At 37.7% G+C, this 14352-nt stretch overlaps 1 protein-coding gene across 4 annotated transcripts in view; it reads right to left on the reverse strand.

Annotated features, from left to right (window-relative positions):
* The window catches only part of exoc6 (exocyst complex component 6), a 165342-nt gene that overhangs the window by 66043 nt on the left and 84947 nt on the right, over window positions 1-14352 (reverse strand). For 2 of the 4 annotated variants that reach the window (XM_031905939.1, XM_031905940.1), the window contains exons 18-19: window positions 9442-9621; window positions 7180-7209 (exon numbers count right to left, since the gene is read on the reverse strand). In XM_031905939.1, coding sequence (XP_031761799.1) covers window positions 7180-7209; window positions 9442-9621 — 210 coding nt within the window. The remainder of the gene's footprint in view (window positions 1-7179; window positions 7210-9441; window positions 9622-14352) is intronic. The other 2 variants (XM_031905941.1, XM_018095925.2) reach the window with 1 other exon arrangement.

The following is a 14352-nucleotide window of genomic DNA, read 5'->3' on the forward strand; positions in this document are numbered from 1 at the left end:
ACTGGGCCGATCAATGGTTCTGTTGAAAATCAGTGGCGACAAAATATAAACTTTTTCTTTTCTGGACTTCAGAGAATTGGGGAATTGATTTGAGTGCAGAATGCAGACACCTGCTAGGGGGTGGGGGGTCCAGTATCTCTACATCTTGTGGGCCTTCAAATAATGCTGAAACTCTAGTTTTTATAGAAAGAATCCTTAGACTAAGTACTTATATTTCAAAGGCTCGTGAAAAAAATAGGGGGAAATCTGCTGACACACTTAGTCCTTTCTGTGATGACCAAAAGCTTTCATTCTTAGAAACAATTGGGGTCGAGAGACATTTAGCTCCCAGGAAATTCTAAGGGTCAGCCACATGCATCCTTCCGTGGCAACGTCATGGTGCTGCATTCTAGATCCATGCGAGAGGCATCAAAAGCAGCTTTCATCATTCACTGGAGTGTCAGTCACTATGATTTATGGACTGCATTCAAGAAAGTCGGAGCATATAGAATGAGAAATATGACTACAATCTGCTAATTTGCTTTGTATTGAGCTACTTACCACTCAAAGACCTGATGTCAGGCTGTGATCGGCAACACAATTAACCAGCCGGTGACAGATCCATCCATCCTCCCTGCCAGACTATGCCAATCAAGGACAGCATGAGGCGACATTTGGTAAAATTAGTTTAGAAAAAACCCTTTTCTCTGACTTCAGCTGATTGACAGGTTTTGAATTTAGCTTGTAAAGGTGGGACACCCTTTCCCCACTGGCTTTTTACTGCAAGCTGTGAAATAAGGCTTTTAGTGACAATCAAAGGGACAATGACACAACACAAATGAGTGACCCCCATCCCTTCAGGGAAAATAGCACAATTTCTGAGAAAGATCTTAATGGTATATATCCAGTTAAGTTGAAATGTAATTAGAAGAAAAATGAGAGTGAGAGAAGCCCAAGAATGCCTGTTGTGTCGCACAATCCTTCAATAGCCTGGGACATGCAGAGATCAAGGTTGTATATACTCAATACACATGAAATATATATATATATATATATATATATATATATATATATATATAGAAGTCCAAGCAACAGGCACTCATGTGTGATGGAGTCACAGATCGCCTGGGTGCAGTATTTAGAGCTGTAGTATAGAGAGCCAAAATAGGAAGAATGCCGCACTTACAGGGCTTAGTGTAGAAAAATAGAGTAGTTTATTCAAACAAAAACCTAACGTTTCGGCTGGAACCTCAGCCTTTCTCAAAGTGTTTTTGTTTGAATAAACTACTCTATTTTTCTACACTAAGCCCTGTGAGTGCGGCATTCTTCCTATTTTGGCTCTATATATATATATAGCTGAATATTACCTGAAATTAAACCTCTCTAAAACTGAACTGGTTCTCTTTCCCCCATCCAACGCCCACATTGTTCCCGAGGTATCTATAACGGTTAACAATTCTACCATCACCCCATCTTCCCAGGCCCGGTGCCTCGGGGTTATCCTTGATTCTGCCCTGTCCTTCACCCCTCATATCCAATCACTTATCAAATCATGTCACTTTCACCTAAGAAATATCTCCAAAATCCGATCATTTATCACCCAAGATGCTGCCAAAATTCTTATTCACTCTCTTATAATATCTCGCCTGGACTACTGTAACTCCCTATTAATTGGCCTTCCCCTCCAAAGACTGTCCCCTCTCCAGTCCATAATGAATACTGCTGCCCGGCTCATACACCTCTCCAACCGCTCCTCCTCTGCCATGCCACTCTGCCAATCCCTGCACTGGCTTCCCCTACCATCCAGGATAAAATTCAAGCTATTGACCCTCACATTTAAAGCAGTCCATAACTCTGCCCCACCCTACATCTCTGAACTCATCTCTAGGTACCATCCAACCCGCTTGTTACGCTCCTCTACTGACCTGCTCCTCAACTCCTCTCTCATTCCCTCCTCACACGCTCGCATTCAAGACTTTGCAAGGGCTGCCCCGCTTCTCTGGAATTCGCTCCCACAAACTGTCAGACTTTCTCCCAATCTCTCTGCCTTCAAGAAATCTCTAAAAACACATTTATTTAGAGAGGCTTACCCTAATCTAGTTTAGCAATACCCTGTGCCCCACCTCTCACAACTCTGGTCATGCCCATTCCCACACCTTGTGTCTCAACCCTTTCTCCTTGTAGATTGTAAGCTCTTTTGGGCAGGGCCCTCTTCACCTCTTGTATCGGTTATTGATTGCTTTATATGTTACTCTGTATGTCCAATGTATGTAACCCACTTATTGTACAGCGCTGCGGAATATGTTGGCGCTTTATAAATAAATGTTAATGTAATGTAATGTAATGTATATTAAATATATACAACCTTGATCTCGGCACACATCACTGCGACTGAGATTTAAGGGGCATTTAAGGAGCATTTGCTAGACCAGGGTTTGAGAGATAAAAGAAGTATTTAAAACTTAAGCTAAAGTTCTGTTTGAATCCTCCTTGCACTGGTCATTGAAAAATGTAAACCCAGCCACTTGCAGAGCCATGCATGGTGTTAAGTCTGAAAGATATAAATAAATACAGGGAGCGCAAAATCCAAGCATTATTATTACTGCCTGGTTGCTCCCAATGGGCAAGAACATCTTTCCTTTGCAGGCCATACACAATTCCTATTGGTCTGCATACTAATGAGGCAGCCACCCTGTCTTTATAATGACGCTTGCAAGTCCCACACATTGCTGGTTGTATTACTATAGCAACAATAAGGTTTACATTCTGGGATATTTGTTTTTCCTAAAATGGCTTATTTTTGAATTAAACAATCCAAGTGCTCTGTTTCTTTTTATCCATATCAATTAAAAACAAGTTTTCTACTTAAAAAGTCACAGTTCCATAACGGTTAACTTACAGCTCAAATAATTCAGATTTCCAATAATATAAAACATTCCTATTGGACAAGAACCTCTCTTAAACTTTCATTATGAGCCTCGGAAAGATTATACAAACCACAGAGAAGCTTAGAAAGATTTTTAAAGACAGGATTCTCAGTGCCAGTAATTCATTCTGGTCATGCTTAAAATATGTTCAGGCACAGCTTTATCACATTCTCATCAGCGCATAATATTAAACCTCAAGCACAAGCAAACACCCCACTCTGTGCTTGGCCAGGGAAAGGTCATTGTATTTCTCGTAACTCATTTTCGACTCTGGTGACATTTACTATATTCTCAGCAAATTAATCCCACTCCCAAGAACATGGTAAGCTTCCATATTCATTTCCCCTGGAAAACGGCATGCATTGTAAAATACTAAATTTGAGCAGAGACGGCCTATTACTATTGACATTCATTCCACACATGCATGAGCAGTAAGAACGCCGTGAAATGTCTATAAACAAATGTATAAATCCTTATAATGTAATAAGCATATGTTAAAGACTACAGTGGGCACAGCAGTGGTAAATACAAACAAATTCCATTTATGTGACTGAGCCGGAATGCTAAGCTGCCACAACAAACCCAGCTAAATTCTCCAAATGAATGAATTGAAAGGTTACCCCATTAAGTTTATTCCAAGAGGTCTATATATTAAAGGAACAGTAACTCCAAAAAATGAAAGAGCTTTAAAGTAATAAAAATATAATGCACTGTTGCCCTGCACTGGTAAAACTGGTGTGTTTGCTACAGTAACACTACTATAATTTATATAATAAGCTGCTGTGTAGCCACGGGGGCAGCCATTCAAGCTGGATAAAAGGTGAAAAGGCACAGGTTACATAGCAGATAACAGATAAGTTCTGTAGAATACAATAGTGTTTTATCTGTTATCTGCTATGTGCCTGTGCCTTTTCTCCTTTGAATGGCTGCCCCCATGGCTACATGGCAGCTTATTTATATAAATTATAGTAGTGTTTCTGAAGTAAACACACAACTTTTACCAGTGCAGGGCAGCAGCACATTACATTTTAGTTACTTTTATACACTTTCATTTTTTGGTGTTACTGTTCCTTTAATATTCATGATTGCCTGGGACTTTTTCGAATTTGAGTTTTTCAGAATTCTCTGGGGAAATTTGAAATTGAAAAACTTGAGATAAGTATTTCTCATCTATTTGAATTTGGTCCAAAATGTGCAAGGTATTCTATAGGTCTAATCACCTACAGAAACCATTCAGCAGGTAGTATTTACTCATACTCATAGTATCCAATAAGAAATAGTAGAATCTGATCCTGACTGTGTGAAACATGAAATGAATTTATTATAGGCAGATGCTGAATTCAGGATTCGGATTGGGAATCAGGCATTCCTAGCACATTTTGCAGGATTTGGATTCAGCTGAATTCATAGGGGCAGATTTTTCCCATTGTTCACTGTAATTCTAGTATTTTGTGACAATAATCGCAAATTTTAATTGGAGTTTCAGAAACTTGAATTTTTAAGATTTCTTAAGTGACAAACACTTGAAAACTGGAATGAGATTAATTGGAAATTTGTCAGACTCATTGAAAATTATTATTATTATTGTTAACATTTTTTATAAAGCGCCAACATATTCCGCAGCGCTGTACAATAAGTGGGTTACATACATTGGTCATACAGAGTAACATATAAAGCAATCAATAACCGATACAAGAGGTGAGCCCTGCCCAAAAGAGCTTACACTCTACAAGAAGGGTAGAATATGATTTTACTTTGTCCCAGTTATTTTTACATGTTTTCACTTGATCAAGTTTTCAGGATTTGAGATTTTTAATAAATATGCACAAATCCTAAACAGATAAATCTGGCATATCACTGGCCATACCAAGTCCAAACCATTCCACGTGATTTTACATCTATGGACAATTGAATTCTTGAAAAATTTTTCTCCACAACTGATGCAAATTTTGTATTTATCTCAAATATTAATATGCAAGGAGAATTTTGATACTGCATAATGTATTTGGCTTTAGGGGAGGATTCATTATTTGTCTAAATCCAAAGATTATGGATCTGGCACATCCCTAATTGATTCAAAATTAATTTATGAAACATTTCCCAGTTAAGAGATTTGTGCACTATACAGGTATAGGTATATACCCAGAAACCTGTTATCCAGAAAGCTCTGAATAGATCTTCCATAAGAAAATATTTCAAGTTTTTAGAAATGATTTCTTTTTTTCTCTGTAATAATAAAACAGTACCTTGTACTTGATGGTAACTACGCAGCATGAATCCATATTGGGGGCAAAACAATCCTATTGGGTTTTTTAATGTTTAAATGTTCTTTAGCAGACTTAAGGTATAGAGATCAAAACTGCAGAAAGATTCCTTATCCTGCAAATCCCAGGTCCCGAGCATTTTGGATAATAGATCCTATAACATATTGGGCATAATATCCCTCCTATTAGAAAATATTAGTACATTAGAAGTCACATTAGGGGACCCATGACCATATGTAGGTGTGGGTTGGGTGCTTTTAATCAAAACTCACATCTTTATATTTTGTATAATATACAACTTTTGAGTAAATCATCCAATACAAATATATCAGCTATGACAGCGCTACACAAAATGTGCATGACGTGTGCATTATAAAAATGGAATGTGCTATTTTTGAGGTTCCCAAATTTTGACTTCTTGAATACTTTTTATTTTGTGCTTTAAATTTAAATTTTATTAATAAATATGTGTTGGCATAAAAAGAAACTTTAGCCAGAAATGAGGATAGCTGCTGATAATTAATTGGCTGGCTTCACTGCCCAAAATCAACAATAAATGATCTGTTTTAACTGTGGCTTGACATTCCCATGCTAAATACTTTCAAGCACAATAAATACCCTAACATCTAACTCTTTAAAGGAACAGTAACACCAAAAAAGCATACAGGTATGGGGACCCATTATCCAGAATGCCCGGGACCTTGAGTTTTCTACCTAAAGTCAGCTAAAAACATTATTTAAACAGTAATTAAATCCAATAGGATTGTTTTGCCTCAAATAAGGATTAATTATATTTTAGTTGGAATCAAGTACAGGTTCTGTTTTATTATTACAGAGAAAAGGGAATCATTTAACCATGAAATAAACCCAATAGGGCTGTTCTGCCCCCAATAAGGGGTAATTATATCTTAGTTGGGATCAAGTACAGGTACTGTTTTATTATTACAGAGAAAAGGGAATCATTTTTAAAAATGTGAATTATTTGATTAAAATGGAGTCTATGGGAGATGGCCTTTTCGTAATTCGGAACCTTCTGGATAATGGGTTTCCGGATAAGGGGTCCGATACCTGTATAAAAGTGTTTCTGCTATGTAACCTGTGCCTTTTTCCAGCTTGAATGGCTGCCCCCGTGGCTACACACCAGCTTATTTATATAAACTATAGTAGTTACTGTAGCACACACACAACTTTTACGAGTGCAGGGCAACAGTACATTATATTTTAAATATATTATTTTAATTTTAAATTATATTTATAATTAATTATATTTTAAAAAGCTTTTATTTTTGTTGGTGTTACTGCTCCTTTTATATGAATCTCATTTAAACATTGTATAAAAATTTCCCAATCCAAACCAAATGTAGAAATGCCAAAGCTTAAACTGAAACCACAACCACAACAGAATCAATACTTGTCTCAAAATAATCCAAACCGTTAGCCAAACCCTATTAAATATCCAAGTTCAGTTTCAAACTCTAAAATCAATAAAAGGTGTATTTGTTGAATTGCAGATTTCATATAGACATGTAAAATAATTGTACGTTTCTACCCCGTTCAGAATATTATGGCTCAATTTTCATAAGAAAAAAAAAAACAAAAAACCATGTTCCTTATGTCAGCAACATACATTAAATCAATAGGATCAATAATTTCCTATGACCTTATTGCTTAATCTCTGACCTGAAGGAGTCGTAAGAGGCCCTGTGATTTCACAAAGACCCAATTCCAGATTGCAAGGCCACTTAAGACTTCTTCAGGTTGGAAAACTCTAATGGAAGAGACAGATGAGCTCATGAGCAGATGACATAATAATGGTTTGGAGCAGTCTTTAAGGGCCAACCTTTTTTTTAAAGGTTAAATGTGGAAAAGAATAGATGTATTAATGCATAATGTTAGTGAAAGCAAAATGGGAGGTAATAAATTACTTTTTTCTCCATCAACTGATAGAAGGATAGGACTTTAAGCAGTCTGTGGAGACTGCAGTCTGCCGCCATCTTGAATCTACTTACCGACATAGCTGCGTGATCATTGCTGTTATTCTGAGGGAGTAGCCAGCAAGAAAATCAAAAGACAAAGAGAGTAGAGATGTAAACAGCTAAAAAATATTAGTAGCAGTAAAGAAGAAATAGTCTAGAAAGGGTCTGTGTTTGTGCAGATAAATTCGCTCCTTTTGGAAAACAATTCTACCATCATTCTTCTGTTTGACTTTAAAGCAGGGGTCCTCAAACTTTTTAAACAGGGGGTCAGATCATGGTCCCTCAGACTGTTCGGGGGCCGGACTATAGTCCTCAAACTATGGCCCCGCTCTCCTCTCCCTGCTGCGTCCTCAAACTACGGCTGCTCCTGTGTCCTCCCTCTCCCCCGTTCCATCCTACCGCTCCCCGCTGGGTCCTCCCGCTCCCTGCTCCACCGCTCCCTGTTGGGTCTTCCTGCTCCCTGCTGTGTCCTCGCATCATGTCACCGCAATGAGGCAGACAGGTATTAGCCAGGGGTGAGGACGCAGCGGGGGCCGGGTAAATCACCTTGGGGGGCCGGATTCTGCCCACAGGCCATAGTTTGAGGATACCTGCTTTAAAGAATAGTAACTGGCCACCTATTAGATCAGCATGCAATTATAATATTGAATACTACTGATTAGCAAAGCAGAACAGACAGTCAAAAAGAAAATTTCCTTATTCATTTAAAGAAATGTAAAGCCTTTAAAATGGATACAGAATGGCAAGTATTATTTGAGAGAATTACTGTAGGTAAATGTAAGGATTACTTATACTTCTATAAGTTATAGTACCAAATAGTAACCAAAAGAGGTTAGGTAAATCTGTACTATACTTTATTTAAAGGGGTTTCTAAAAAGTGTTGTTCAGCCATATTTTATAAAACTGTCGCTGGACTCTAAATCCCAGCTCTCCAGGCTCCCAATGAGAATTCCCCCTGATCTGTGTAAATCAAAGTTCCTGCAACAGAACTTGGTCACTTTAAACACAGTTTTCTCTGTATGTCACCCCTGTTTGTGCTTGATTGCACGGTAATATCACGGTAACTAGTAGGTACAGTGAGACACTAGTGTCTATTAAATATGTAAAGGTCTGTTTATCTATTTATAAATTAAAAGTGCAGTCAGTTATGGCCAAAGTTTTGCATTTCAACAGCCATTGTGCTTCCCATTCATCTTGCAAATAGCACCATTGCTAACCAATGGGCAGACTGTATGTGAGGTTGGTATGATAAAATGAACACTGAAGGCAAGGCGAATAGTATTAGATGGAAAGGAATTTATAGGCCTAATGCTGCTGTCCAAGGAAAATCATACAGCAGCTCTAGGCACTGAGATGACTTTTGGGAATTAATTTTAGAAGGCCTTTAGTAATATCTGCTTTTACTTCCAAGATGTCCAATGCAGACTTTAGCAAATATGCGATATAGCTCTAATAACATTTACCACCCACAGTCTCATTCTGAGCTACAATTCACTCGTCCAGCTGGTGATACTTTTGCACTATATTTTTTGGAGTACTTAGATACGTTCTGGCTGAGTACACCCACACACACATGCTGTTATGGAATTGTGTCTTTGTTATTCTGAGCCAGGACACAGTCTACCGGGATATCAAGCCCAACCATGTAGGATTAATTACATTTAAAAAAGTGTTTTTTCTTCATATATATATACACCATGGAAATATTCCAACTTAGTTTAACAAAAAATCGCCAAACTAAGTTTCACGACAACCCATCAGTAGTAACTGCCAAGGAATGCAACTGAACTGGAGAATGATACAAAAGCATCACTTTCTAGTTATTCTTTAGCATTCATTGATAACACACAGTAGCTTAATGAACTTTACTACCTTTGGTTACAACCTGACTTAAACCTATGGCATTTTCAAGATAATTACCAAGGCAGGGTTACCAGATCACTTGAAAATTGAAGGACACGTCTTTAAATTAACTGCAATCTGTGCAGCCATTCTAGTTGGATTTTCAAGTGATCTGGAAACCGTCAGGCCTGAACTGGCAACTCTGGACTGTCATCTGCCAAATGCCACTGTAAAATGCCCCAGTGGTGTTACTATTTAGTGGGCTGGTGGTAAGCTATCAATGTGAAAAGGTGGCATTTACAAATTAAAGAGACACTAACCCACCACCAACAAATATTAAGAGAGAGAGAGACAGAAGAGAAAACAAATACAGGACAAAAAAAATTTGTGATCTATAAATTGACAATCACTGTTATAAAGGGAATTAAAAATCATATGATTTAGTCAACTTACAGGCAAATTAGTAAAAACCTGAAATGTGCTTCTTAAAAAATTGATCAGATCCATTAAGTAGCCACTGGCTCTTCCATCTGGTTCAGACATGGTCCAGTCATAGTCGGCTAACTGAATGAATTCATCTATTTTTTGGTTGAGTTTTGTGTATATTTCCTCTTCAGCTGAATGTCTTGCATCCTTACAAAACAGAAAAACATTTTGTCAGTGCTAATAAATCAAGCAAAATACCTCTTATATTCTATTTCTTATTGATCACTGTAAAAGATCAACAGTAGAAAATGTTCTATAAAAGAGTCTATAATAAGTCACACACTCATTTTCCATTTGGTGCTGTGCGCTGTGTTTATTCAGACAAATTCAGATTTATACTATTCAGATTTAATGAAAAATGAAAGTAGCTTAACAACCCAAGACCCAATTCAGATGCCCCCCCCCCCACCCCACCAGCTGAACCATTCACTAAAATGCCATAAAATGCAGAGTAGCACAGCTGGGATTGCAGCCACCATCTTGCAATGCTTGATGTAATTTTCCCAGTGCTCTCACCTCAGAAGCATGGTCCTACTTGGTGATTTTTGGAGAAATTCCATCAAGTAATGTGAGATGGTAGTTGCAAACCGTACAGTGCTACTCTGGGGTTGTTAAACCAATAGCCAAATAGCCACATTTCCATTCCCAAGTTCAGTGGTACAATTCATATAAAAAAACTGCACAACGGAATTGGGATTCCATTCGTAAAACCCAAGTGATCTGATCATCTTTAGAAGAGAAGAATAAATGATGAAAGAAAATAAGAAAAATATTTAATCTGTTAACTCCTTTGAACATGCCACATAGGTATCCTAGGTACTCTTTGCCAGATAATTACCTCTATAATAGGACTAGTCAATCTGTATTATGAAGTTAGTCAGTGCAACTTGTATAGAGGACAGATACTATTAGAACGATGGTCACATTCTCCAGGCTGGGGGCACAACCATCTTCCCAGCCCACTAGCCTTCAGTTGAAAAGCCTTGATCTACAATTTCTAGTCCCTCTGGTTTCTAGAGAATATATTCATTGCCTACCATGGAAAGCAGAAGACTTCATGCCCTAGAGTCCATCATTTTAACGTAGAACAAGATGAGGGAAGGGTTGAATAACTGTGTCAGCCTAAGGAGGGTGGGCAAATGATTCTTGACTCAATCTGAGGAAGCATGTATGTCTGAATAATAAAATAATTCTTTTTTTTGGAAGTTCAGATGTTTTTTTAACCTATATACATGAGCCCAACTAAATGAGCTGAAGTGAAAAAAGGGGTATTGTTTCCATATAAGTGCCTTGAGGCAGTCATTGCATATACCTTAATTCCATGATGTGAAGCGTGAGGCTTACACCAGAGGAGTCCCTGGGTAATTATTATATGTGGCCAAGGGTTGCTGGCAGTCAGAAGCAGCACAGTACTCTATTCTCTAAGCTTCATGACGTCAGGTGACCGCTGTTTAAAACGTTGGTTCTACTGGGTGACATTTGTCAGGATAAAAAATATATGACTGGACCACTGTCAAAAATAATTTGTCAAGCGCAGTCACAACTAAGGCTTGGAGGTCATATAAAATAAAAAATGCAGGCACTGTTGTTCATCTGTCTTGTTTTGTGGAGACAAGTAAGTGGTGATAATAACACTGCACAACATTTTGTTTCAAATGGAAAAGCCAAAAACTTTTTTTCTGAAATAAGGCTGTGCTGTATTTTCTTTTATAGGCCTTAGCTGGATTGATTACATGAGTTAAAATCACTGCAGTGCTTAATTTTTCCCTGTTGTTAGCATGGCACGGTACATCAGCAAACAGTATGACTTGAGATATGGAGATATTTTCATAATGAACAACTCTCCACCCACTGATTAATGTAAGTAATTAAGGGACAGTGGAGAAATAGTTCCAGGAAGATTTATCATCTTCATGCTAGACTCTAGCGCAGTGCTCCACAGAAAACAAACTCCTTAGAAAGGATTATTTACATTGCATTATGGGCCATTTGATCTTTATCCACACCCAATGCTTGGAGATCAAATGAGATAAATGCAAGCTTTCTGAGGCACAAGCTGATGTGCAGTCATTTTGTTTCCAAGGCACAAACTATGCAGGAAATATATGTACCCATTACCTTGGGCGAAATGAAGTTGCGGGCTTTTAGAAAAAGGAGCTTTAATTACAAATGGGGGTAACTTTGCAAACAATCCCTACTATGTACATTTTACATTACAAATTCTAACTTCTTGCCCACCCCCAGTTCTTTTTTACCTGCTTGTGTTAGATTCCCACTCTCATTTTTTCCTGCCATCACCAAGGACTTGGGGGCACTGCAAAAATTCACTAGGCTGGACATAATATCTATATGCTCCAGCCTATCTGGCCCTTTGCTCTGCCACCAAGACCAGGCAAAGTGAAAAGATGCAAAACATTCTACATGCCTTCTGCTTGCGGCTAATATCTATGATTTGTGGACGATGTATACTACTGGTGGCCATAAATACTTCTGAAATTCAAAACATACTGGAGGACAATACAGACTTCTAAGGGTGCATTGTACACCTGCTGATTAGCAATGTGAATTTATTTTTGTATAGTTTATATGTTTATTAAGAGTACATCCGTAAAGGGATCAACAATAGTTTCAGTACCCCCCAAGTCCCTGGTGTTTCTGGGTTTCTGTGCTCTTTACCTGACATTATATGCTCAATACTCTCCAAGTACCCATCAGACACTTACCTTAGGGTAGAACAAAGGGTGATTTCTTCATTTTCTTTGGTGGGAAAACTCAAATAAATAACTTCCTATTGCAAATTATGGCAGACATTGCAAAAAAGCAGCTGGCAGTGATTATTCTTGGAGAATATTAATGGATAAGTTTTCAGCCAATAATCACCTCCACACATCCCATTCATGACTCTACCCACAGAATATAATGAGACACCATCAGCTCTAGGGACTTTTGGCCAGGAATGATCAAAATTAGGCAAAATTACCATGTGTGCTATTGCCCAAGGGCAACCAAGATGGCTTCTTACTAGAAAAACAACAGGCAGAAGTGAGATACTTTCTTAAGCAGAATTTTCTTGGCTTTACAGCGCACAATGATTAATATTTATTGTCCATATAACCTTTACGAGTAGTCCTTTAACATGCCAACTGAGCGTCTAGAATAAATTAGACAGGAGCCAAATACACCAAGTCCCATGCTTTCAAGCTGCTCAAGCCCTTTCTCTTGTTAAATTTAACTGCCAGCAGGAGAAACCCACTTGTCTCATTTACATGGTCCTTAAACACAGATCTCATGTTATCAGGTCACATTTTTCTTAAATCTAATTATCTACATATTAAATAACACTGCTCGTTGGCTACATGATGTCAATAAAAAGAAATCTATGATCTACATTTAATATTAGAGCGACTGTAGATACTTAAATGACAAAGGGATATGTAGAAAATCAATGCAAGCTGCTTTCTGAAAAACAAACCGCGAGGAAAACAGATTCCTTTACCAGTTTATTGCCCTCAGTCAGATAAATGTGAACAATGTAGATGAAATAATATATATGATGCTATGGAAAACATATTTTAAGCAAAATATATTTAACTTAACTACTGCTTAACCATTAGTTTGGCAAATAATATTGTTTAAAATGTTACTACAACTCCACACACTCACTCACTGAAATATTGGAAAAGCTCAACTTAAGCTGGCCATACATGCAGGCCTGGACTGGCAATCTGTGGGTTCTGGCAAATGCCAGAGGGGCTGCTCTAAGATGCCATAGACTATTTATTGGGCTAGTGGGGGTTTTAACCATCGCTGCAGTAATAATGCATTCTATCTGCACATAATAAATCAAAACTGTGTTCTGAATCTTAGTCAAATCCTGTGCAGTCCTATGAGCCATTGTTGGTAGCTTACTAGCATGTATATTGGTCAAAATGGCAGCCTGCTCAGACCAAGAATCGGGCAGATATCTATTGAGCAGGTTTAAAAAGCTTGTTGGGTGAGGATTGGGTGCTACTTTCCCAAGAGACCTGAATAGGCCCCTATTATGATCTGTTTGGCCCAGGGGTAAAGCAACTCCATCAGCCCAAATTGTACCATATAATCAAATAATCAAAGTCAAAAAGGTCAAATAATGCAAAGTCTCCTATCCATTTGTATATGGCCTGCTTTACGAAAAAGTTCTATATAGGTTCCTTTAGGAGGCTTTGCATTATTTGACCATTTGGAATAGAACAATTTGGGCTGATGCAGTTTCTTTACCCCTGGGCAAAAAAACAGATAATAGGGGGTTTTGCAGGTTTCTTGGGAGAAACCTGATTACTGCAGTTTTGCAGAATAATAAATCTTCAAGTTTTAGCGCAAAAAAAAATCAGAATCGTGACAAAAATCCAAATCCGACAATTCATCAGCTAAAACATGCCGAGATCATGTAGAAGTTAATGGCAGAGGTCCCTTCCCTTTTCATGAAGATCCTTTTATGACAATGTGTTTTTTTGTGCAACAAAAGTAGACAAAAAAAGTTTTGATGAGACAACTCGAGAGTTTTCGTAACGACAATTCAGAAAAGTCACAGTTTTTCTTCCATGGACTTTTCATATCAGATTATTTAGTAAATATCAGACATTCAAGGAAATGGTTTTAGTTGAATTTTAAAATAAAAAAAGAGAAATTACAGAGTTTTAGTTTTATCAAAATGTGAGTTTAGAACTTTATACATAAAAGCTCACCCACGTTCTATTCATTCCTATGGGATTTTTAGAAGCATAATTATTAAAAGGTGAGTTCTAACTTTCATCCATTGATAAATATGCTTCTCTAAACTCACATCTAGCTAAATCTGACAGTAAAAATAAATTCAAAGTTTATTTCCCAATATCACAG

This window comes from Xenopus tropicalis, chromosome 7, assembly GCF_000004195.4.
Source record: "Xenopus tropicalis strain Nigerian chromosome 7, UCB_Xtro_10.0, whole genome shotgun sequence".
Classification (NCBI taxonomy): Eukaryota; Metazoa; Chordata; class Amphibia; order Anura; family Pipidae; genus Xenopus; species Xenopus tropicalis.